This window comes from Achroia grisella, unplaced genomic scaffold (assembly GCF_030625045.1).
Source record: "Achroia grisella isolate CSIRO2021 unplaced genomic scaffold, CSIRO_AGI_Agris_v1 utg509, whole genome shotgun sequence".
Taxonomy (NCBI): domain Eukaryota; kingdom Metazoa; phylum Arthropoda; class Insecta; order Lepidoptera; family Pyralidae; genus Achroia; species Achroia grisella.
Window position 1 is genome coordinate 3835515 of NW_026712902.1, and position 25970 is coordinate 3861484.

General features: G+C 30.0%; 3 protein-coding genes across 4 annotated transcripts in view; 1 reads left to right on the top strand and 2 right to left on the bottom strand.

Annotated features, from left to right (window-relative positions):
* Positions 1 to 6487, top strand: part of LOC131846354 (uncharacterized) — a 43672-nt gene extending 37185 nt beyond the window's left edge. The window contains exons 8-10 of the mRNA XM_059195629.1: positions 966 to 1071; positions 3179 to 3310; positions 4817 to 6487. Of these exons, the coding sequence (XP_059051612.1) occupies positions 966 to 1071; positions 3179 to 3310; positions 4817 to 4962 (384 nt within the window). The 3' untranslated portion in view covers positions 4963 to 6487. The remainder of the gene's footprint in view (positions 1 to 965; positions 1072 to 3178; positions 3311 to 4816) is intronic.
* The window catches only part of LOC131846352 (adenylosuccinate lyase-like), a 51656-nt gene extending 42386 nt beyond the window's left edge, over positions 1 to 9270 (bottom strand). Inside the window, exon 1 of the mRNA XM_059195627.1 lies at positions 9015 to 9270. Coding sequence (XP_059051610.1) covers positions 9015 to 9182 — 168 coding nt within the window. The 5' untranslated portion in view covers positions 9183 to 9270. The remainder of the gene's footprint in view (positions 1 to 9014) is intronic.
* A 2209-nt stretch (positions 9271 to 11479) lies between these two features.
* LOC131846298 (hydroxysteroid dehydrogenase-like protein 2) lies at positions 11480 to 23431 on the bottom strand. 2 transcript variants are annotated; one of them, XM_059195564.1, is made up of 12 exons: positions 23226 to 23431; positions 22986 to 23149; positions 22348 to 22439; positions 21077 to 21198; positions 18722 to 18808; positions 17591 to 17709; positions 16140 to 16236; positions 15621 to 15715; positions 13748 to 13827; positions 13159 to 13276; positions 12541 to 12669; positions 11480 to 11831 (listed from the first exon to the last, which is right to left on the bottom strand). In XM_059195564.1, the coding sequence occupies exons 1-12, from the start codon at positions 23246 to 23248 to the stop codon at positions 11719 to 11721; spliced, it is 1239 nt and encodes a 412-aa protein (XP_059051547.1). In that variant the 5' UTR covers positions 23249 to 23431; the 3' UTR covers positions 11480 to 11718. The 2 variants fall into 2 exon arrangements, with proteins under 2 accessions (XP_059051547.1, XP_059051546.1); XM_059195563.1 differs by lacking the exon at positions 13748 to 13827 and adding an exon at positions 14885 to 15015.
* Between the last annotated feature and the right edge of the window lie 2539 nt (positions 23432 to 25970).

Below are 25970 nucleotides of genomic sequence, written 5' to 3' on the forward strand. Positions count from 1 at the left end.
TTCTATATGTGAAAGAACATTTAAAATCACATAAATATTTTTGGGTATCTATCTATAGCAAACTATAAAAAAAAACAAATCTCTGAATACTATACTTTTAACATTCGTTTAACTATAGGTACATGATGATCAAGTAACAAACAACATTGATCAAAAGATACTAAACATAACATATTAACCTAAACAGGATAAATAAACTTTACAGCCCTTTATATGCTAACTCGGGGTAATTAAAAAGTAATTTAAGATGAAGCTTCCGACACACGTACAACAAGATAAACATAAAAATAAAAGCTAACCGCAATAAACAACTTATTTTCATCTCAGCACCCATGTGAAAGTGAAAACCTATAATGACTATGGAAAGAGTCTTTGAAGTTGGAAAATCACATTTGCGGTGGCAAGGAATATTAGACTAGTGAAATGGCGACAACAAAATGGCGTCAATAGACTTTCACTAAAGTTATTGCTGAACATAGACGTTTTTTTTATTTGGTACATGTACGTGGTCATTGTTACTATGATATTAAAATTATCTAAAAACTGTTGAAAGTTAGAGAAAGGAAGATAAAATTTAAAAATAAACATAATGTGAAACTAATCACGACAGTGTTCTAATGACTGTCTCCATTTTGTACTTTTGATAATTATTTAAGTAGATAAACAAGAAGAACAAGTTACAAGTAAAAAATGGAATTTAAAAACTAATATATTCATATTCAATTTTAGAATAGTTAAATTAATTTAACGATTCTTATTATTTTGCCCAGCATTTTGAAAGTACAGTATATAAGCCCAGATGGACTTGTCCATCTCAACCCAGTGATAATACTTACTTCAACAAAATTTCATAAATAGTGAAAATTGTTTTTAATTTTAGTATATTAACAAATAATAGGGATGGTCTTTCCTTTGCTACAAAGTTATTGAATAATTTTCTAATTTATTAATGAATTATTTTCCAGATAATCGCTATCATTGCGACGGGTCTGATGATTGGTGCACTCCACAATCCAAAAGTGGTACAATCGGATTTCCAACACATTGCACTCATCTACTCTGCTTATTCGAGTAAGTTTCAAGTCCTAAATTTAAAATTATATACAGTTGGCTCCGCATGACTGGGCTACACATTTAAAAGAAACAGACTGCGCAACAGATTTTTGAGTCAAAGATCTGTTTATCAAGAATTAAAAAAAATATTTAACTCAAATTTAATCAATTTTGATAGTTACACAGATCTGCCTTGAAAACCGCTTCTAAAAGTATGTGTTTACAATCGGGAAGATATGTTCTGATCCCACGATATACACAAGTGTCTTATCCATTTATTAACTGATCTTTTTAGATAAAATATTTTCCTGTTACGAAATAAAAAAATATGTTGATTGAATCCCTACACAAATAGCATAAACCCAAAATTTCACTAGTCAAATGTTATAAAGACTATATAGAAGGAGAGGAGATTTTGTGTAATCAGTGGCTACTATTATAAAGCTGACATCCGTCATTAACGTAATCGAGTACGGATCACTAGTCCATGACCTAATTGCTACAATGGATTTTGTTCTAATCTTTCAATTTACCGACAATTGTCACACGATCGATTCTGACTTCTGACGCGATCCACGGTCGATTGACCAGTGCAGACTAGACCAATGTAAAATGCTTTGTCTTTAATCACCTACCTATACAAAATGCTACTGAAATTTTACCTTAATAGTAACTAGATACAGTCACATTAATATAACGTATATTATTACAATTTATACTTTCTAAGATATCGCAATTAACGCGATTATGCTTTTAAAATACGCTGAGGAAACTTTACATTTCATATTTTACCTGCATGATCATTTGCATTCCCTATAGACATTTCACATTCAGTCAGGTAGTATAATAACAGTATTTATAATAGAGATTGTAAATAAATAACGCAGATATTAGATCTAAAATTTTTAAGGTTTTTAATTTAATGGAATTGAAATAAATAAATTTAATTTATCTTATCCAAATCACCAAAGGTTATATTAAAAAAAATATGGTTTTAGTAACAAAAACGCTTTGATATTATTTTCATAGCCAAATTTGTGGTCCACTTCTAGACAACGTTCCCCTAATCACGCTTCCAAAACTCTATTCTGATCATGGCATTAATTGCTCTTTAATTCGTTTTCTTTAAATTTTCTTTAATGTAATGTTTACAGTAACTTTTTATAATTAAATGGTATAAGTATATTTTATAACTATCAGATTATAGTTTTTTTTTTCATTCATTATGGAACTTCATTAATTGTATACGTACTTTTTAACTAAGTAGTTACCTACTTAGTTACGACGTTTGTTTCATTAATTAGCTTTTAATTTACCATGTCATGATTTCAGATGTTGAATCACATTCAGTACATTTTACTCCGGTTACAAGTTTTTTGTTTACATTTTTATGCTTGATGCTTCTCAATTCGTCACGTCATCACGTCAAAATACTTACATTGTTACAAAATTGTACCGTTCGACAATTTCATTCAAAGATATAAAGTACCGAAAATTCTTACATATTTATGATATTTACGTTTCCTTTTTTCTATTTTGCTGTAATTACCTGTTGAATGTCGGCAAAAAATGTCACATTGATAAAAGTATAAACGAACGATTTAGCAGTGTACAATTTTAGAATCAATTTCACTTCTTCAATAACTGGAAAATTGGTTTCATTGAACTTGTGTGTGAAAGCGAAACTGTTGGCACCTTGTAAACAGTGAATCATAAACTAATTGTTATCCTCCTCTGTACTGAAAAGGTAGGTATAACTTTGGTCCAAAATTGTACAGAGGTACTCTCTCATATTAGTAACAATTCCCATGTCCAATATAATGTACGAAGAATATAACATGATTGATAAATATAAAGCTATAATAAATATTCAGAACCAAAAACTTGCAAGTCTGTATATGAATATAAAGTTTCATTTGGCAGGGCTTTACAAGAAAATTGGACAGATTATTTTAATGAAACATTAAACTATGTTCTCAGTTCAAATATACATAATAATATGTATGTGTATGTATTTGACGTGTATGTTTCGCGTGATATATTTACCATAATTTGGACATTTTTGTAATCATTATCATTGGTTTCATAATAATTATGTCACGATTAAAAAAAAATACTTTTACAGGTTTCATCATCATTACCGGGGTGCTAATCATCGCTAGGCTATTTGGTGAGGTTGCGGGATGGAAGACATCTATTGGTTTCTCGGTGTTGGGCGTCATCATGTTTACCGCAGCCGCTGCTGTCATTTTTTACGGTATGTCCAAAGATATTATTTCTATTTTATGACTAGTATATCTTGAAGGAGAAAATTAACAGCAAGAAAATTAATGTTCTGGGCGACTAGAATAAAACTCTAAATTTTGAGAAAAAGATATCTTTAATATAAATTGGACTCCTGTTTTGTGACTATTAAAAACTGTAATGTTCATAATTAAGAAATATATTACACAATCATTATATATAAAGATTATAGAGATATGTATATCACATACTAAATTGAATTTAGTACAGTGACAAATGGTATCGAAATATATCTACTACATGCAGCATTTGTGACGTTAGTCAAAAGGCAAAACAGGACAGGACGTTAGGCAAAACAATTATTAACTTCTTACTTCATACAATTTTAGACTCTTATTTAATTAAGTGATAGAGTGATTGATTAATATACATATATTGATAGTGTAATATATTACATGCACTTATTCTCGTATTATGCACCTTTCCATGCCTCTCTCGGAATTATACTTGGATGCAAACAGATGTGATGCAAGAACAGAATCAGTTTTATAACTACAACTACGGTTGGTATTTATGTATTGATAACAGAAACATTGTCATTCATTTAGATGTTTACAATATTTATTAATTATTTATATTATAATATCCTATGTGATTTTATTATTAATTAAGTTTCTATACAAAACAATACCTTGCTTTTAATAGTTGAGCGGACAGCCATTGGAAATGACTATCCGATGAATCATTGCTAATTAATACGCATAGAGAATATTTAGTGACTATAACTGTATACTGTAGTACTTTTGTTACGCTCATTTAAAACTGTAGACTGAAATATACTTAGATAGTGCCTAATTCTTTTTATCGTTCATCAAGAATTTTGTTTACAATGAAATTTGGCTAAAAACTTCAAAGGTATCATTGCAATCTTGCAAAATTCAAAGACAGCTTTAGTAGATTGCATCCCTGAAGTTAAAAACGAAAAAAAGAGTAAAATTACAATAAATCCATTTATTTTTTACTAGCTACTCGCCCCGGCTTCGCACGGGTGTACATGTATTATATATACACCTTCCTCATGAATCACTTTATCTATTAAAAAAACCGCTTCAAAATCGGTTGCGTAGTTTTAAAGATTTAAGCATACATGGGGACGGACAGACAGCGACAGCGACTTTGTTTTATACTATGTAGTGATGACATATAACTTTTAAAAAATTACCTATAATTTTGTTTTACAACAAATTGAACCACAGCGAACCATTCTACTGCTTCAGAGGCTTGTGTTGTTTGTTAACCTTCTTGTAAATACCTTACCATAAATTGCTTTGTAAATTTGTATGTAAATCAACTTCAAAATTTATTCGTAAGTCATCCAACTGCGATATTTCTTTGAATTGCATACTTGTAAAGATTCGTAAGTCGAGTGGCTACATTGTATATTTTCGTACATTATGTACTTTCTTCATTTATTTCTATTGCAACAATTTTAACTAGAACAACCTTTTTTTTATTACAGACTGGCACAGATCTTACTACGCGACCTTACGTCCCAACAAGCAGGTTTACGATCTTCTAATCTCATCTGGGGTGTTCGCCGTTATAAACGCTGCCGTATTTCTTGTACACGCATTCTTCACCTTTAGGAAGGAGGCAGATTATTAATATTCGTGTTAAGTTGTACCCGTACTACGACATTCTTCTGATAGATTAACTATAGTTATATAATTTGATTTAGTTTCGGCTTCGGTCGCTCCACTTATATTATTTTAGTAATACGTAACTTATATTATTGTGAATTAAATAAGATCATTGCTAAATATAGTTAAATGTTTATTAAATACAGTATTGCTTTGTGTAAATAATTGAATGTGTTTGTCCTATCGTGTAGCTACGCCTTTCCGTATTTTCTAAAGTTTTATTCATTAATTTTAAGTCAGTTTGCCCTGTGCAGTAGCTAATGAGAAATACATATTTGTAAATTAATTATAATATCCACAATGCAGCTATATTAAAGTAAGTTTCTGGCCGAAAGTGCAAGTTGGAAGTTAGTAGAAATATAGGCATTATTAGATATAAAAATATATTCCCTGATAACAATATATATTACTCGTAAACATGGGTAATAATATGCAATGGAAATATGTTTTAATTTGAATAATTAGTTCAGTAGTTGCGCGTCCACGCTAGTTTTAAGTTTCGTTTATTATTGTATTATGTTACTGAAATCATTCCGCTGAGACCAAATTGAATTAGTTGTAGGAGATGACGAGTCATCTAAATATCTATATTATTTGTAATCAACATTTTTGTTAATAATTAAACGAAATAACCACCGGTTGATTGATTTTAGAATTAGTTTTGTATGTTAGGTTGCAAAAAGTAAATTTCAGGATATGGAGGCATGACAGCTTAGTACTCCGGAATGGCAAATCTTTGTATTAATGTACACGGTACCAAATGCTGTGTGTCTACTGCAGTACCAAATATGATCACGGGATGTCCATAGCATGTTTGCCATTCCCATCACATAAAAAATATTGTTTTAGATTTTTATATTATTTTGTTCTATTTAAGACTATTCTTTCGAGGTTTTTAGTTGAGAAATATACTTTTCATTTAAATATAATTTCATTAATTATCGATAAAAACAATTGTGTATAAGAAATTAATGACGTTTTTCATATAATAAACATAACCTACATAAGATAATATTTTGTTCTTGGATAAATAGAAAATTAAAATAGATAAGAATAAAAAATATTTAACATTTTTTAGGAATACATAAAAATCATATTATAAATTGCATAGAAATCTATGGTAATTTTTTTTCTAATTATCACCCATATATGGTTTATTTGTTCATTGAAATTTAAATATTTGGAAGTTGAATTGTAATTTATGTTAAGCATTATTTTAGTTATATAATATTAAAAGGGGGAGAACCAAAGCAGTAATCAGTATCCGTCCAGACGTAGTTAAGTTATTTTTCTTGCTGCTCTTTGTGTTTCTTTCCTAATTTTATCCTTAACTTAACATTACTTAATCTAACATTCCATTCTTTCTGTAAAATAATTTACTAACATAATTTTAAGTTCTTGTGAGTATTTTGATACAATTTATTATTATTTATTTAGTTGTCATTTAATAGTAGTTCTAAATTGGTTTTTCAACCGACTTCGAAAAAGGAGGCGGACGTCAATTCGGTTGTACTTTTTGAAGTATGTTATTTTTTTATTACATTATGCTTGATTTATGTCTTTTATTCGGATAATATTATTAATTGCAAAAAACCTATGCCTAGTTGAGGTTTAGGGATGTCAAGTTTCCAATAATTAAAACTATTAGAATACCTACTTACTACATAGTTATAATCCAAATATATATCTACCAACATGTAATAAGAATAAATAAAAATATTAATCTATATTAGAGTGTAATTTAAATTTATTCGACATTATATTTATTATTGAATTAGATATAAGATTAAAACATTGCACTGTGTTGTGAATGTAGTTAAGGTATATATATATAAATGTAGTATTTAGAAATGTATATAGCAATGAATAGATATTTGTTTATGGTATTTGGCGCTAATGTTACCTTATATTGTATATCTTATTTGGTCACAGTGAGGTACTCGCGTCTTACACCCATACTTCAATAAAAAAAAATACATCCACATTCGATTTTTGAAACGCCAATCAATTAAAAATATTTATAACAATAATTATTATGAGTAGTAAATGATTTGTAACAATTAAACATTTGTTTAATGATTAAAATTGGGAAATGTTACGACAAAATACACTGTCCTTTGTTTTTTAATGTATAATTGATTCCTGATGAATTTTATTTCAGAAGATGTAGATTTTGTTTTGTAATTAATTACGAGTATTGTAGGCATAGATGTAGAAATACTAAAACTAAAATAAAAACTTTCGTCTTTTTGCATGATTATAAATATCAACTATGCCTAGTATGAATAACACGTTTTGACACATTTTTTACTCGCTTTATGTAAAAAGTTACTGTAACTTGATTTTCGAATATAAAAAATTACTTGTTTGTTTCTATTTTTAAAATTTCCATTAAATATTTTTTTTCTTTTATATTTATGTAACAAAAAACAGTTTTACTCCAGTATTATATTTTTGGTTGGCCTTTCGAATCTCATTTACTATTATTATAATGTACCCGTCGTAATAATAATGAAATAAATAATTATAAATGAGTATTTTTTATTATTGTGTAAGATAATCCTAGTGGATGATCCAGTGTTAATTACGAGTTACCGATGTAGATGTTTTAGTAACACTTATTTCAGTCTCCAATCAGTAATTGAATTGCCTACCTCCTAGAAAATATATATCTTTCCCTATAGGTAATAAAAATATTATCTATATTATCTATAGGGAAATATACATGACGACCTCGGTGGTCAGCAGTCTAGCACACCGCTTTATGTCCGATGGTCGCGGGTTCGATTCCTCGCACCACAAACATTTGTATTCATGAGTATGATTGTTTGTATCGGTCTGGGTATTTTCTATGTATAGTATATAAGTATGAGTTTACAAAAAAATATATCTATGTATTTGTATCAGTTATTAAGCTAACACAAGTTAAGACTTGGGTCTAGATGGCGTCGTGTGAATTGTTCTGTGATTATTATTATTATTATATGTTTCTTAATAGGTAGGTAGGAAAGATACAGCAGTAAAATTATAGTTTTCTCAGAAATAATAAAAATGAGTTATTTATTGTCCCTCAGTACACTAAAATTATTTACTATCCCCTGAAAAAGAAACACAATGCATAAGAGGGGTATGAATGAGATAAATTTATACAAAGTTTTATATGCTTGCTTAGCAAGTTGAAATAGGATTGTGAAACAAAACAATACCTTTTAATAGGAAACCAATTTAAATGATTTCTAAGAAAGTACAACTCCTAAACAAGTAATTATTTCAAAATTAAAAAAATAAAATATATAAATGAACAAAAATATTTGTGTCAAGAAAAACTACTTCACAAACTATTCATATACACATACTATTAGCACACAAACATACACATACACAGGGGTTTTACTACCACTATTTTCCTCTACTAATCCTACTATTTACCCTTACACTTATTCACCACACAATTTACCTCATTTATTTCATAAATATATTTCTAAACATTATTTATAATTAGAACACAGTTTAACCCTTTCTATTATGATATAGAACAGAAGCAGAAATTTGAAATTTTAAAAGTAATACCTTAGAAGTCAAGGACTTCTTTTGAATTTATGAAAAAAAAACAATATAAAAAAATATATTTATATTTTGATAATTTTATTGTTAAATACTTAACATAAACATTTACTTCTTAAGTACTGTATTAAATCGCCCTTTAATTCATGATTAAGTGAAAGAAAAAGATCTCCCTATAATAAAGAGATATGCAATGCAAGATTTCTGTCGAATGTTTATTTTTATAGTAAGTAGGAATAAGTGCCAATCGAAATGCATGACATTATGGAATGTTCTGTTTGACGCAGAAATATATAGAAAATTATTACTTATCTATGGAGACTGCAGAAAAAAGTAACCTAGCTTGTAAAAAAAAAAAATCTACTGCAAATTCTAGGTTATGTTAAATGATTCTATCGTATTCTTCTCATACATGACTTTATGTCTTAGCAATGATTAAGAGAAATCACTTACCTTCTCAGCTTTAGCCAGGTAGACCCAAAGCTTCCTCCAAGTCGAGAATTTCTTCTGATCACTAAAATTGTATTGCATTTCTTTAGACGCATATCTAGTACTTAACGGCGACCGGTAGTTACAATATTCCGAATTCTGTAACTCCACTGGGGCGTCAATAGAGAACATTTTGATATTCTTATTTAATTAAAAGGCTTAATCAGTGTATAAATTGATAATTTTAATTAATTGCGCGAATTAATTTCTGGTACAAACAGCTGATCTTGACAGAAAAAGTTATAATTGACAGCAACTCTGAAACTGATTGAGTGACTGAGTGAGACACCACAGCTAATAACAAACAAACCGAGGTCGTGTCGTTGCCATACCCGCGAACATTGAAATTGAACTACAGGCAAGATAACAAGGTTATCAAAGCCGAATCTGACGTAATTTAGAAAACAGTATTACGAAAATAGGTCGACTGTTGTTGTTACTCTAGGTTACTTTACACACGTACCATTGTTAAGTTCCATATTTGTTTAAGTAGGTATCGTCGTTGATAACTTGTCATTAAGTATTTATTATTAACTAGCTACTCGCCTCGGTTTCGCACGGGTAAACATGTATTATACATATAAACATTTCTCTTGAATCAGAATCTATTGCCAAAAACTGCATTATAATCTGTTGCATAGTTTAAAAGATCTAAGCAAACAGTCAGCGGAAGTTACTTCATTTTATACTATGTAAAAATATCTTTATAGAATAATTATAAACATGGCCACTGCGCCATCTAGTTTCAAGCTATATAGCTTGTACAAGACAACGGATATAAATACGTAGAAATGTTTTAGTTGTAAATACATACATAATATAGGTACATAGAAAATGTGAAAACCGATTAAGACAATAATACTTATGAATACAAATGTCTGTATCATGCGAGGACTCGTACCCGTGGCTATAGGAAGTAAAGTGGTGTGCTACATCGCTAGCCCCCGAGGTCGTAATAGTATTAAATACTTAATAGTACAATACTTGCATACTACTTCTAAATTGTTATTCTTTGAATTTATTTTTTAAGGCTATGTAAATGTGCCGCAGACTCTTCTACGGCTGATTCTGAAATAACACTGCAATGCCTGCACTAACAGTATACGCTGGCGGGGCACCAGTGGAGGATGATAGGATGAGCATAAAGTCAGGTCTGCTAGCCTATTATAACAAATTCATTGTAAAACGTATACTCAATTTGAGGTTTCAATTATTTGGTAAAGAGGCCCCTGATTATTAAATTGTTGATACAATTGATATAATAGTATGCTATATTTACTTTACACTTATGCCTGATTATTTTACGTACATACATACGTATACGAGATACGATTACTATATGATGCAATAATAATAATTGAGTAATATCATGTGTAATGTAGAAAACAGTTACAGCAATATCTATACAACACAGAAATAAGAACATTTGACAAATAAAAATCAATCTTTATTTACAATCAATACATTTCACACTGATGACATACATTTATATTTTGTAGTAACAATATATTTTATTTATTACAAGTCTATCTAATATTGTATTAAGGCACTTGAAAGTGTATTTAATGAACAATTTACAAATTTATCCTATACTAATTTATAAAACCAACAAACCCATATTAGTGTTTTGTCACATACTATCTAGTTAGTAAGATAGTTTGTAAAAAAAAAGGATAAAATTATAATGGCTAATATGGATTCTGATAATGTATTTCTAAATAAAATGGTTATATTATGACTTAAAATTGTTATTGTCAGTTTTTTTTATTTCTTAATGATACTGGAAAGACATACAGTTAATTAAATTTATTTAATCTTTTTGTAAAAATCTGGTCTCTTTTAATCGTCGGAATTACTTATCATTTTATGAATAAATTGAAAATACATATAAAATATGTTGAATTACTAATTCCATCAAAAGCATCGCCAAGATGGTACAGAAAACAAGATGAATAAACAAATGAACAAGAAAAGTATGTATAAATAAAAAAAAAAGATACTGAAGTTGCCAGTAAGAAAAATTGCATTAAGTTCTTTATTATTATTATAAGTAAAAAACAGTTAAAATATACATTCGAAATTGGTATAAAACCCAAAACACTATTACTAAAAATAACAGCATGCAACTTAAATATTATAGAATAAAAACTCAAATATATAAAATATTTAATTCCTTAATATAATAATTTATATTAGAAATATACACCACTTTAGTCACAACCAATTATCTTGCGTTGTTCCTAATTTCAACAGTTTTCTTTTTTCATTTATTACTAGAGTAGTCAATTATTAAATTATGAGTCATATTTTTTTTATAATTGTTGGCTGTTTACAAACATTCAAATATCTAAATATACTTTTTAATTATTTGTATTTACACATTGCATGTCAGTCATTTCAAATGTAGAATTTTTATGCTAAGTCAGTGACGTCTCATTAGCAACAGCATGTGTTCATAGCCTCAAATATGCAAATAATGCACCGGGCGCAACATATATTGTTTAATTCTATTTTTTACACATTGCTGGTTTTATTAATTTGATTTATGGTCGACTAGAGTTTGTCATTTTCGTGGTTTATTTAATTATTAATAACGGAATTAATTATTTTTATTAGTTATCTTTATATTGCACTTGGGTTTGATTTTGGTATTCTCTATATACAGACGTTAGACTTTGTTTTTCAATGACTTCATCATCTTCTCAAGTTTCATAGCTTTTTGGATGTCGCCGGCTATCTTCAGCTTGCCCATCATGAATGCTGTTGTTGGTTTTAATTTGCCTATAACGATATAATGACATGAATTAATATTAAAAGTTAGTTTACGGCTCTGGATGCAAGTCCCTTGCAAGTGCAATAAACTGTTTTAAATAAGTCAGTAAAACATACAAAATGGTCTTGGAATTGAGAAATATCGTTTTTTTGTAGTAAAATACAAATAAATGTCTATAAATTTATTAAAATAAACAACAGCGTGTGCCGACGCTTTTGTTTATTTTAATAAAAAGCATATTTCTGTACAAGTATAATATATAGTTTTCAAAATCTGGTCAGATCGAACAAATCGTTCCGATACTAGAAACTTATCTACTGTTGTACGGTCTTCGTACACTACCGTCGAGCGCCGTCAGCATTACTTTCTTAACGTTGAATACAGTCATTAACAAATTCAATGCACTTTCGGTCGCCAAACATACCGAGCGTGCTCAGCTTACTATTTTACAATTACTCATTTCACTATTGATGATCAAATACTAATAAATTTTATAGTTTAATGTGTAACTTTTTGACTTTTCAATTATTTTTTTTTTAATGTTACTTTCTCTACTGGTAGTCTGGAAGATATTGCTTATCGATAAGACTGTCTTTTGTATCAGTTTATGTAATCTATCATTTTATGTTTCCTTTGTCTGGTGCAATAAAGAGTTTAAATAAATATTATTATATTACATTAAATGTGCAGTGTAACAAAACCATATAACTGTCTTACCAGCAAACATATCCGCAAAGTTCGCGCCTTCCATCGTTAGGGTTGCATCAGGTGGACTTTTGGGTTCACCCTGTCCGCACGATCCATCTCCATTCTTCAAGTCAATATGCCACACACCTTCTTCTTTGCCTAAAATATAATGAAAAAAAATAACAATAATTAATAAATATGTTGTGCTTAGTGCTGTTTTTTTTTTTTTTAAAAACATAAGCTACTGGTACACAATTTTTAGCTACCGTAGAATAATAATAAAGTTCTTGGACTTGTGTTATGGATAATGACGTATAAATACATATATGCTTTTTTAGCCTAAAATAGCAATAATAATGTCCTTGAACAATTCACACAGCGCGATCCAGTCCCAAGGCAAGATGAGCTTGTGTTATGGGTACTAGACAATTGATATAAATACATAAATATTTTTGTAAATACATACATAATATACGTATAAAAACACCCAGATCGATATAAACAATCATACTTATAAATACAACTGTTTGTACTGTGCGAGGAATCGAACCCGCGACCATCGGACGTAAAGGTGTACCAAAACAGCTAGACCACCGAGGCCCAATCTTGCTGCACCGAGTAAGCCAAAGACTGCGATAATGTACTTACCCTTTACATTGAACTGATAGATAGCCTGTGTCTTCTTCACCAGATCAGCTGACAGACTTTTACTGATGGACTCAAACAGTTGTGGAATCTGGCCACTTGACGTTGCTTTTGCTTCAGGCTGGATAAATATATTTAACTTATTATAACAAATTATATTGAAATGAAAAGAAATAACAGTTCTATACATTATAATAGACTATAAACATAAGACCATATATCCATAAAGAATATAAGTGTTATAATCTTTATGGATATTAAGACTATGATTATATGTAGAAAGATGTTGTTTTTATAATAGATTTAGATTTAAAATAAAATAATGCAAAAACAACATGCAATATTATTTGTGAATGCAATTCAATTACTAAAATGCCCTTTAAAGCATGTTTGTGCTCACAAAATAAATTATTATGAAATTCATATGTGATCTTTATTTAGATTTCATTGTGCAGTGGTTTTATTCTAATATTAGTTTTGTGTATAATTTTGTTTTCATTATAGAGGAAAATCATGCAATCAGAATGAAGAATAAGAATCAGAATGAAGAATCAGTGGCCTGGCCATAGACAATTTATAATTTTGGCCACACCTTTTTCACAGCTTGTTTTAATTGTGCTTGAGACCCGGGGTGTTCCAAAAAGAAATCCAGCAATAGATTTGGTACATTACCTGTGGACAAACAATTTGCCGAACTTCAGAAATAATATTAAGTTTCAACATAGACTTTTTAATCAATTCAGACTAGTTATGAGTCAAGTTGTGGTGTGAATAATTGAAAATCTAATAGTATTACACTTATTTAAATAGAGACGTAGCCATTACAAATATCTTTTCATAATTAGATAATTTAATAAATAATTAAATATATAAAATGGCTATGACCACTGATTCCTATAAATTATTAGTGCAGAATTTATAGATTAAATATTTACAAACCAAACGTTTCGACACACCAAATTAAATATATTCCAACTACTGTTCTACTGTGTTTCTTTTTATTAAATTAATAATTATTGTCATTTGCAGATGTTCTAAAGTTCTACAATATAATATTATATTTTTTAATAAGAAGTATGTTCTCTATTCCACTGTATGTTCTCAATATAAATGTAGTGGGATCTATTTATACACCAATTATGACGAAGAATTGTCGCATGATGATTTGTTTACACTATTGGCCTGTTTTAGAAAAAAAATTTGTAGAAAACAGCTTTTCTGGATTGTTTCCTATTCTCTTACATGAACACATTAATCTTTAGAACTAGTTACTCATAGCAATAATTAATTTGCATTTAGTGAATTTTAGTTACATTATTCTTTATTGGTTAACTGTGATCTGCTATTTGAATAAATACAGACCTATCAATTTATATGTGCAATGTAGAATAATAAAGAAACAAATACACAGTATAATTTTTTTTTATTGTTTCTGAAATGTAATTTCTAACCATGAAAACAAAATAAATGCCTTATGCCATACTATAGATTGAATGAAATCTAATTTATTCAATAGAATAATTATCCTAAAGTTCTTAATCGTGTTTTTCTAAATCTAGTTCTCTATAAATATAAGAGAGTATTTTCAATCACATTGGTGGGACTGTTCTCAAATACAGATATCCAATAAAAAATATTTTCGTAACCATTTTACGGCCCTGGAAAGCAGTCCTTTTAGTGTACTCTACATGCTTGTAAATACCAGTGCTGACAACATTGCCACACGAACCTTCTCTTCTTTGTGGTTAACCGAGGATGTATGGTAACGTCGCCTTGCAACAGTGAACACGGTCGCGCGGTGTTGGGACTTCGCGACCGGGTCATCAAGGAATCCGTCCAATAATAGATTATTCACGTTTTCTGAGATCAACAATAAGTGCTGTCAAATGCTGACTACGGAACTAAGATAATTTACAGAAGGGCAGGCTGTATGGTGCAGGCACCTTTGTCTACCTTCAGGCAATTAGAAAAATAATATGAATCTAACTACAGATCATCAATCATCTTAATATCAGTAATTTCAAATAATACAGTAGGATATTATGGAGATTGCAGGTTGTTTTAAAAATAGTTATATTGAAATCTGGCAACATCTACAAAACTCGTCAGTTTTAAAGAATTAACAATATAAATCATTATATTCATTAAATAAATCATTCTCTTTTTAAAATATTTTCATTTATCTACAATATTAAATAAATGAAGTTGTGCCACTTATTATTTGTTTAATACTACTCTATGCTTATAATATTTTTTTTAATTATCAACTTTGTAATATTTTTTAAATAGGAAAATTTCACATGTTTAAATACAAATGTTGCTAGTTTTGTGATAATTATGATAAATATTTACTTTGAGCGAATTAACAATGTATGTATATCAAATCGGCATGAAATTGCCGTTACATTTTTCCAAACATTTATCATAGATATTAAAACAATGAATAGTTTGTATGGGTTACTTACTGGGGTCACATGCATAGGGGTCCAAATTCTTCACACCGGCTTCGGTGACCACGTCATCATCGATCGCGAAGTTGCCTGTGTAATTTTTCGGATCTCTGCAATTATTTTAAAAATTAGAATTAGGTTAACAGGTTCCGTACATTGTATTTTTTATTTATAAACCAATGGCATTACAATTTGTATCTATATTAAATATGTAGAACCGGAATTGAATGATGAAACTATGATATATGATATACACACAATAATCTCAGGACAATTCACACAGCGCCATCTAGACCCAAGTTAAGCCAGCTAAAACTTATGTTATGGGTACTAGATAACTGATACAAATACATTTTTTTTTCGTAAATACATCCATAATATACATAGAAAACACCCAGACCGATACAAACAATTATACTCATAAATACAAATGTTTGTAATGTTACAGGAATCGAAATCAAGAGGACAGCAAGTAAAGCGGTGGCTTAACCGCTAGATCACGGAGACCGTCATTATTATAGTGCATATACATACTTGCATAGCATAAAGTAAGCCGCGTCCGACACTATGTCGACTTTCCGGCTGGTCGACGTGTCGCCTGTCAGCATGTCGATGGCAGCTGTTGCAATAGCTGGAAAGAAATATAACCGTTATATAACACACATTTTTATAAGCAGACTTCAAAATAGACAACATTGCAAATTGAAAAAAAAAATTAAACTCTTTATTTTATAATAATACCAGCTGTCCCGGCAAACGTTGCTTTGCCGTATAAATTATAATAGCTATTAAAAAATAGGGGTTGATGGTAGAAGGATGAAAATTTGGGGTTGTATGTATTTTTTAAAGCCACATTATAAATAAATAACAAAAAAAGTTACGGGTGGACAGCCCTCATCAATATATAATATAGGGTATAAAAATATATAGTAGCCGATAATCAGACTTACTGAGTCTGAAAATTTCATGAAAATCGGTCAAGCCGTTTCGGAGGAGTATGTTAACTAAAATTGTGACAGGTGAATTTTATATATAAGATTTTGTACAAGTCTGAATAAATATGGATAGAAGAGAATATAATAGAATAAAAAAGCCTTTATTAAAATAAACTTATATTGAAGCACTTTTTGATAGTCATCACTTATTTTTTTAACCTACCGCTCACTCGGAAACTGTCTCATATATTATATATGTTAGCTGTCTCATCATTACATAGTATAAAACAAAGTCTCTGTCGCTGTCTATCCGTCCCTATGTATGCATAAATCTTTAAAACTACGCAATGGATTTTGAAGCGGATTTTTTTATAGATAGAGTGATTCAAGAGGAAGGTTTATATGTATAAGACAGAGCGAGTAGCTAGTATAATATAAACTACCAACTAAAAACTAATTCATGTTTTGATAATTACTTATACAATGCAATGGATAGTGTCCTTACTAGCTTTTTATGATTAGTAGACATAGTACATTAAACTTAGTAAATCAGAGACTTAAATAAATTATATTAGATAGAAAATATTTCCTGAATCTTATATAAAAAGCTTGATCTCATTAGTTCAGTATTAAAGAATGTAGGGTTTAAGTAACACATATATCAAGACACTAAAATTCTTACATACGTAAATCTAATAAGTCCAGCTTGGTAGTTTCTCAGTATAGCACACCACCTGACTCCTTATGGTCGCGGGTTCGATTCAGCGCAAGATGTAAACATTTGTATGTAAGATGGTTTATATTTGTCTGGGTGATTGTTATACATTTATTTAAAATACATATACACGTATATTGTAATGCATACAAAATATACACATGTATGTATTTTTTTTAATATATTTAAATATTTCTATCAGTTGTCTAGTACACATAACATAAGCTATGCAGTATCTTAGGACTACATGGTGCTATGTGCATTGTCCAAGGTTATTATTATTATTAACCTCCTTTTTTTTTTGTTAAAAATAAATATGATAAATAATACGATACCTGTGCGCGGCCATAGAGCATTTACTCCGACGTTGTACTGCTTAAATTCTTCCGCCATTCCCAACACGCACATTGACATACCATATTTGGCCATTGTGTATGCTACGTGAAGAGAAAACCTAAAAAAAAAAAAAAGGAAATTATATCAGATGAGTCGACAAACCGAAATCAAAGGATTTTTATTTTTGAGTACCAGAGCTATTTGGCCGCCAAGCAGTTTGCTTTGTAAGTTGTATTTCGGTTGAATGGTAAGACTGTAGCGTGATGGTATCAACTGACCATTGTAGCGTTATGTATGATGTAATGTGGTATCACTACTTAATTTATTTCCTGCAGTAACTAAATATAATAATAATAATAATCTATATATGTCTCAACTAATAAACTATTAGAATCATTGCTTATAATACAATGAAGGTATTAATCGAGACCAAACGGTATACAATTCAGAGGGGGACAGTGAGTCTCCTTCTGCTATAATTGTACTATATTAGTAAGTTTATTTAATAGTGTAGTACATAGCTTATTAGTAACACGATTCGACGCGGAGTCGTAAAGTGGACGTGAACGTTAAATCTAAGTTAAAGAATTGGAGAAGGGTGCCAAGTGTTGACAATGTACATAATATTATAAGTATTCACAGGCTCAAGACAAGGGCGAAAAATGACAGAATAAGAATACCTTAGTCCTGCGGAATGTCAATGCATATGACTTACTATATGACTATCATTACATACAATATGATCTTTATTGCTATTCATGTATATAAGTTATTTGTTATTACCAATAACATAAAAAGAAACATTGCTGTTCAAAATCTACCCTGTACCATCGTAAGCACAGATCATTATATTAGAGTCCGTTAGCTTCTGTTCCCGCGCCTTTCCTTCCCCTCCCTTAACTAGTACTGAACTGACCGTACGGCGGCCATGACGCGCGCGCGTCATGGCCGCCAGGGCTTCAGGGTCTCGAAGATATCTTCGAGACCCTGAAGCCCAAGATCCGCAGAACCATACAGGTACGAGACAGACGCTTTCACATAAAGTATTTTCCCTAACATTGCAATATTTTTTTATGATATTGGAAACAAGTTACTTGGAATAAATTCTATATTATTAATTTAACACTCACCAATAAGGGTTTAAATTAAGGGGAGGAGATAGATTTAGGATGTGAGCATGGTTGCTGTTCTTCAGATGTGGTAGACACAGTTTTGATCTGAAATAAAAGCAATACACATTTTTAATTTATTTACCATTCTGTACATATACAGAACAAAACTACACATAGTCTATACAGTTGTTAACATTTGTTCCCTATGCATTCAAACTGTCATCAATCAAATAAATTTTAGAAATTAGGTACCTACAGCTTAAAAATTCCTTATATATCATTGACTATATTGTAGTAATATATGAACAATGCCTTATTAATTTGCTTCCCTTACACAGTATAATAATAATATTTCATTGCACGGGTCTACATGAATTACACATATAAACTTTTCTCTTTAATCACTATGTATTGCTAAACACTGCATTAAAATCTGTTACGTAGTTTAAAAGATCTAAGCGAACACAGCGGAAGCGACATCAGTTTATATTATGTAAAGATATTCACTTTAAGATAATTACTACTTAGGCCTTATTATTATTGTTAAGATAGTTTTTTATATATTATATTTAGCATTAATACTAATAATAATTTATGCATTAAGAATACAAGTTGTGGCTAATCTCTGTGATAAATTTAATTACGTTAATATGTCATTAATTAGAGATTATCAATCATTAAACCCAATAGATATTTATCTCTGTTAATTAATTATGTCGATATAATTTATTATCTGTATATATGTAATAAATACATACAGTCCTTCAGTTCAGAGTTTGCGTTTCTGACAGATCGGACTCGAATGGGCGATGTAACTTTGAACTAACGTACAATTTAAGGCAAAATTTTAAATTTCTTTTATTTGCCTTATTATTGAGTGATGACATCAAAAATTTAATAATTATTCCAACTTACAATACACGTATTTATTTTAGGCTAGAATTATTAACTATTTAATAAATATATAAATATGTAACAAAAACAATAGTTTTTAAAAGTCAAACCACATCAAACTGCACTGTTTCAAGGTTATGCTAACTGTTTTTTTTTTATAGGGATGTGACCAAATAACCTTGAAATAGCGCAATTGTACGTCAGTTCAAAGTTACATCGCCCATTCGAGTCCGATCTGTCAGAAACGCAAACTCTGACGGGCGGACTTTAACATTATTTTTCTACTAAATTGTCTAAAAATAAAAACCCCAATGAACCCCCATTGTTTATGGAATTTGAATGTTGAACAAGACAATGGAACTATTGTGTATTATAAATTTAAAATATTCTATTGTATATAATTATTTTTAAATTCTTAATCATATTTAATCAACCGTTGGAAAGCATGTTTTTCGTTAAAAACAAGGTCCTCGCATGTTTTGTGTGACTTTGACATCGCATATTATTATATATTTTATATTTTAATTAAGCAAAAATATATATATAATATATTTAACCAATTTCAAAAAAGTTTTCTCAATTACCTTCTTGTTTATATGCATTTTTATAACACTTACTTAGTTAGTGGTGCATTAAAGAACAATGTAATAAAGAGTTTCCCTACAATTTTTTGTACGTAGTACAATTCGCAGAAAATTTATCATAATCGGATTTTTATATATGAACGCATAGAGCATAAACAAACAAAAGTTTATTGCTAGTTATAAAGATTAGTAACGAATATATCGTGTATTTTATTATGCAAAGTTAAGATTAAGAGAAAATTACTTCTTAAGCCGTCTTTACGGCTTTATTTTCACAAAGTCAATATCTAATACATAAAATTCTCGTGTCACAGTGTTTGTAACAAAACCCCGCCGGAGTTCAGACCGTAGAGTAGCCGTTCTGAATTTCATTTCAACTTTTTCTTAAACTTCACCTTTTCAACCACTGGGGTTGAAGTTTGTAAAGTACCCCACAACAGAACAACAAACTTTAGGTTAAATTTCGTGTGTAGAAGGGATATACACATAATTTAACCTAACTTCATCCGTCTACCATCAGTCTTTATTTTTTAATAGCGATATTAATTTATATGGCTAAACAACCTTGTGGGACAGCTGGTAAAATACACATTATTGTATCAGATGGCTTTACTCAAGGGAAATATTGTATGTATATGCAAATGTATTCACCATTATTATTATTTTAACAAAACACATGCAAATACGGAAAAAACTTTTGTTAGTTAGTTTGTTTTATTTAAATAATTTCATTAAAATATGTTCTAACTGGCTAATCAGAAACATTTATTCTAAATAATTATATATATAGTTCTGTTGTACAATTTCGTTTTTCCTTCACTTCTTGGCAATCTTATATATAGTTTCTTGTATTTTCTATTTAGCTATATACATATAAACAAAAAGAAATACTTACGCTAAGAAGGTGCCCCGAGTGTTAATATTATGCATCAGGTCGTATCGTTTCATGTCGGTGTGCTCAGTATCAGTTAGTGTTATAGCTGATGCATTATTCACTAATATATCAATACCATTAAACTGAAAATACGATAAGAATTTAATTAATAACAAGACATACAATAAAGGCCCAAGTCTAGCGGTATAGTATATGTTTTACTTCCTAGGGTCGCGGGTTCGATTCCACGAATGGGACAAACATTTGTATTCATGAGTATGATTGTTTGTATTAGTCTTGGTGTCTTCTATGTATATTGCGTATGTACTTGAGTATTTGTAGTACAGGGCTCTTGGAGGCCTTATCAGTTATCTAGTAGCCATAACACAAGCTCTGTTTAACCTGGGACTAGAAGGCATTGTGTGAATCGTCGTAGATTTTTATTAATGAACGACGGACCGTAAGTTAAAGACTATCGAAAGATATTAAAGAAAAGCTAGATCTTGTCTGATAATAAAGATGTGCAAAATTCCTAATCGTCATAGATTTGTGGAATTCTGTCATCAATTGTTCTGTCTGTCCTAGTTATATGCAATAAGCAAGCACTGCTTGCTGACCATCTATAAGACTTAACATTCATACTTATGAATGAAAGATGTAAATCTACTTATGTATAATTATATGTAAGTTTATACCCATATATAAATGAATGTCTCATCCTCTTTTTTTCGACTACTCTAATGCTGTTAGTCGCAGCTGGCCTTTATAGCTTCACCGGACGATAGGGTGCGAGTGCAGATGGCACTCCAAACCGAGGAAGGACTGGAGTGGCTAAAGGCTAACTCCAGCCTGATGGATACGACTTTATTCTGAGGGCACTGCTAGGGGTTCGAACCTCGGCTCAGGCCGTCATAATTTCAATCTCCTCTTGTACTGATCGGAGGTGCGGACGGGGGATGAATCGGAGGGGGTCTTTCATATATAAGATTCAGCATTACATAAAGTAGCCTTTACCATCACTCATATTATAAAAAGTAGCAACCTTTGCCTATAGACATGAAGACCAGACATTATATTTTGGATAAAATGCTTGTAGTGCCCCTTATCCATCATTTCAGAAGAGTAAGATGCCATGCATACACAACCTGTAATTAAACTGCCATATCTCACCTTTTAAATTGGAGCTAACAAACAGTTTAGTGGCAGAAACAGGTAAAAAAGATATATCTATATTGATGACTTTGGATAAAGTCTACGTAAACATATATATAAAAATAAAAAAATGTAGTCACCTGTTTAACAGCAGCATCAATAGCATTTTGTATCTGTTTTTCATCCCTTACGTCCACAATACATGGTAGAGCTTTACCTCCAAGTGCTTCAACTAAAAACCAAACCAAGTCAATGCATGACAGATAACAAATCTATATTCATTAATATAATAAAGTGAGGGAGTGGATATTTATGAGGAACATATAACTAATTAAGTTACTAATTAATATAGAAACTAGCTACTCTTCCTGGCTTCGCCCGGGTGTATATATATTATACATATGAACCTTCCCCTTGAATCACTCTGTCTATTGCGAAAAACTGCATTAAAATGCATTGTATAAAAGATTTAAGCAAACAGACAGCGGAAGCTACTTCAATTTATAATATGTAAAAGATAATTAAACTCTCCAACTGAGCTATGAAAATGAAAAGTAAATTTACTACTAAATAATATAATTACTTTGAATTAATAATAAATAATTCTTTATTGTAAATTTAATAATTGTATCATTGTTATAATTCTATAATATGTTATTTATGTGGATAATCTTTGACATAAGTTCAAAGTCCAAAGTAAGTACCAATTTCAAGGGAACTACAAGATCACACAGGAGAAAGTTTATGGCGATTTTATTACGAATTTAAATGCACTTACTCTCTTCAGCCGCTGTGTAAATAGTTCCTGGAAGTTTTGGATGTGGTTCAGCAGTTTTAGCGGCAATAACAACGTTGGCTCCATCTTGTGCAGCTTTCAGAGCTATCGCCTTACCGATACCACGAGAAGCGCCCGTTATAAACAGCGTACGTCCCGCTAGTTTTCTAATAAAAGAAGTAAAAAGTAAGAAATACGTGAAAGTGGAACAATAAATTATGTTACAACATTTGATATATTCACCCCGTATTAGCCACTAAACTCATGTTTGGTGAGTGTTATAACACGGTATTGACTGATAAGAGTGGCAGATTATTTAATTCTAATTAAGTTTATTTATTACTGTTCAATTATAAAGGTTGCGATAATTATTTATAATACATTCAACGATTACAACCGTGTGTAACGGTGTAACCGTAAATTATGCACAATGATTTGAGTGACTGATTGAGTGATTGATGACTGACTGCTTTTTTTACTGATATGTTTTACGACTGTGGATGCAAGTCCTTTTTAGCCCACCTTAACAAATATACACATAACAAGTTATAACTCGGAGTTTTACAGTACGAAATACAAAAATTAAGGTTAATGTCCAACATAAGTTAATTAGAACTATTTCATCTGACATTTCATTGTTTTATTCTAACGAACTTATCTAGAAAAAAGACTTAAAAATAATCACAATTTCTTCAAAGTACTGGTAACATATTTATAGATGACTGACTGATTGTGACAAAGTTGCCACTCCTAGTAAAATATAGCCAAGAAATCATAATGAAACTCGCTAAATACCACTATACAAAGATTGAATTCAATGAACCTTATATTATGGATATTTTTAAAGCAGGGATGTTATGGATATGAAATTTCGGATTCGGATAAGTTTCGGATATAGGAATGATTATTATACCGGATACGGATACGGATGCGGATATGAAATTATTTCGGATTATCCGTTAGTTTCGGATAATTTCGGTTACGGATATTATTTTTTTAAGGAATTTCAAAAGGAAAATTCAAATAGCTAATAAAATGGTTACATAACGTGTCTCAATTAGGCTCAGCTCCTATCCGATATTATCCGAAACTCTTATTTTCCATTCGGTTACGGTTACGGATATTTTTTTATATCGGATATCCGATAGTTTCGGTTACGGTTACGGAGCTCCCTAACATCCCTGTTTTAAAGTTAAAATATGACTTCCTTATATAAGTTATTGTAATTGATTCAAGTTAATAATTACTAATACATTGGAAGTTGGGATATGTGACCAATAATAATCCACCATCTCATTAGATAGAAAAATATTTTCTGTTTTTTATAATCGTTTTCTTTACTAATTAGTGTTATTTATGTCCATAAAAATAGCCCTCAGTTTATTGGGCCCCAAAAGTTATCCACTTAATAAGCTCTATTTGCGCTTTAAAGGCACTGATGACAACAGTGTTCCCTATTCTACGATTTCAGATTCCGTATGTATTTCCATCTATTTTGAGAACAAAATCACGGTTCAGAGCAAACAAACTTCCGCGTTTATAATTAATATTAGATAAGATAATATTAATATTAGTAAGAGTCGTTTTTTATATTACGATAACGATTTTGTCTGATGTTGAAATAGAAATTAACCAGCTTTAGTGAAGGCAGGTAGGGCAATTTGAATCACCAAACAATAAAATATTAATTTTTAAAGAAATAGATAATGCCGGATGAGGTTAGGGTAGGTATAACAAAAAGAAATCCGTAGATTTAAAATACATTTATTTTGTGCATCACTTCACACTCCAACTCAATCTAAACTCTAAAATACAACACCGGATAGGGTGAATAATTGCGTAATATTCTAAAATAAATCTATAGTTTATTAATATCATAAGACATTTATTAGGCTTCATTACAATTGCAAACTTTTTAAATTAAGTATGGCTCGAATCGTTTCATTTGTTTCCAATTTTCAATATAGGTTTTTATACTCCATTCTAATTTACACTCCTCTGTACATTGGCACTAACTACATAATGTACACTGCGAAATTAAAATGTTAACATTCTATTTTTGAGTATTACAATAATTTAATAAGTACTTAATAATAATATGGTTTTTGCTCTTTCAATTGATGTAACGGAGGTACTAATGTACATACCGGCATTGAGAAACGCAAATATATAACCTTTTTATTAGAGATCATAAAATGGGATATTAGAAAAATATAAAGAGCAAATTAATTCAATTCTACATATTTTTTTTAATAATAAAAAAGGCGACACTTATACGAGTATATCGAACAGCAAAATATATGAATCTACTTAAAGATCAAACATCTTAAATGTTTATTATTTACACAAAAATAGTTTTATTATATTATTATGAATTTTTCGTATTTACTATACACTATACTATATTGTAATCAAACATTCTGTAAAACTGCCCCTCTGATTATGTAGTTAAATTCTGAATGTCCATTGTTTAAAATGTTTCAGGTAAATCCATTAGAAATAAGATATAAAATACATATTTTATTTTTGTTTCATTGTAGGCAAAACCCTGTTTTCCTAAGTGATATGAATAGATACATATTATCAGGAAGGATTTAAATTAATTAGGCACTTTGTTTCGAGTCAATAATGAAATAGATAGAAAAGGAATAATAACGAAAAAAATATCTATTTACGAATTGTGATTTTAAATTCGAGCAATATCGTAATAACTTTCCGCTTGCCTTGTATAGTTCCTGAATGAATAGGTGGTAAAGAGCTCCCAACGCCGTACTATGCGAACTAGTTCACAGATCTTTCACCTCAAGTTCGTCAGTTCCATTGATAAAATAAAAGCTCTTGTTAAAAAAATATTAATTAGTCTGTGACGCAGCATAAAAATTGATTGTACTAAACTTTAGGTTTAAAAAAATACTATATTTACAGTTAAAAAAAAAAAACACTTCTACGCGTAGAAGTTGGCCGTTGGCCTAACCGAGCGCCTTTTTT

What these genes read in the sequence shown, in the direction of transcription:
- LOC131846298 (XM_059195563.1), bottom strand. Translation starts at nt 23,248, where the DNA reads ATGAGTTTAGTGGCTAATACGGG. An exon ending in AGTTTAGTGGCTAATACGGG is followed by an intron (nt 23,150 to 23,225) that starts GTGAATATATCA and finishes TTCTTTTATTAG; the next exon opens with AAAACTAGCGGGACGTACGC. An exon ending in TTGATGCTGCTGTTAAACAG is followed by an intron (nt 21,199 to 22,347) that starts GTGACTACATTT and finishes TCGTATTTTCAG; the next exon opens with TTTAATGGTATTGATATATT.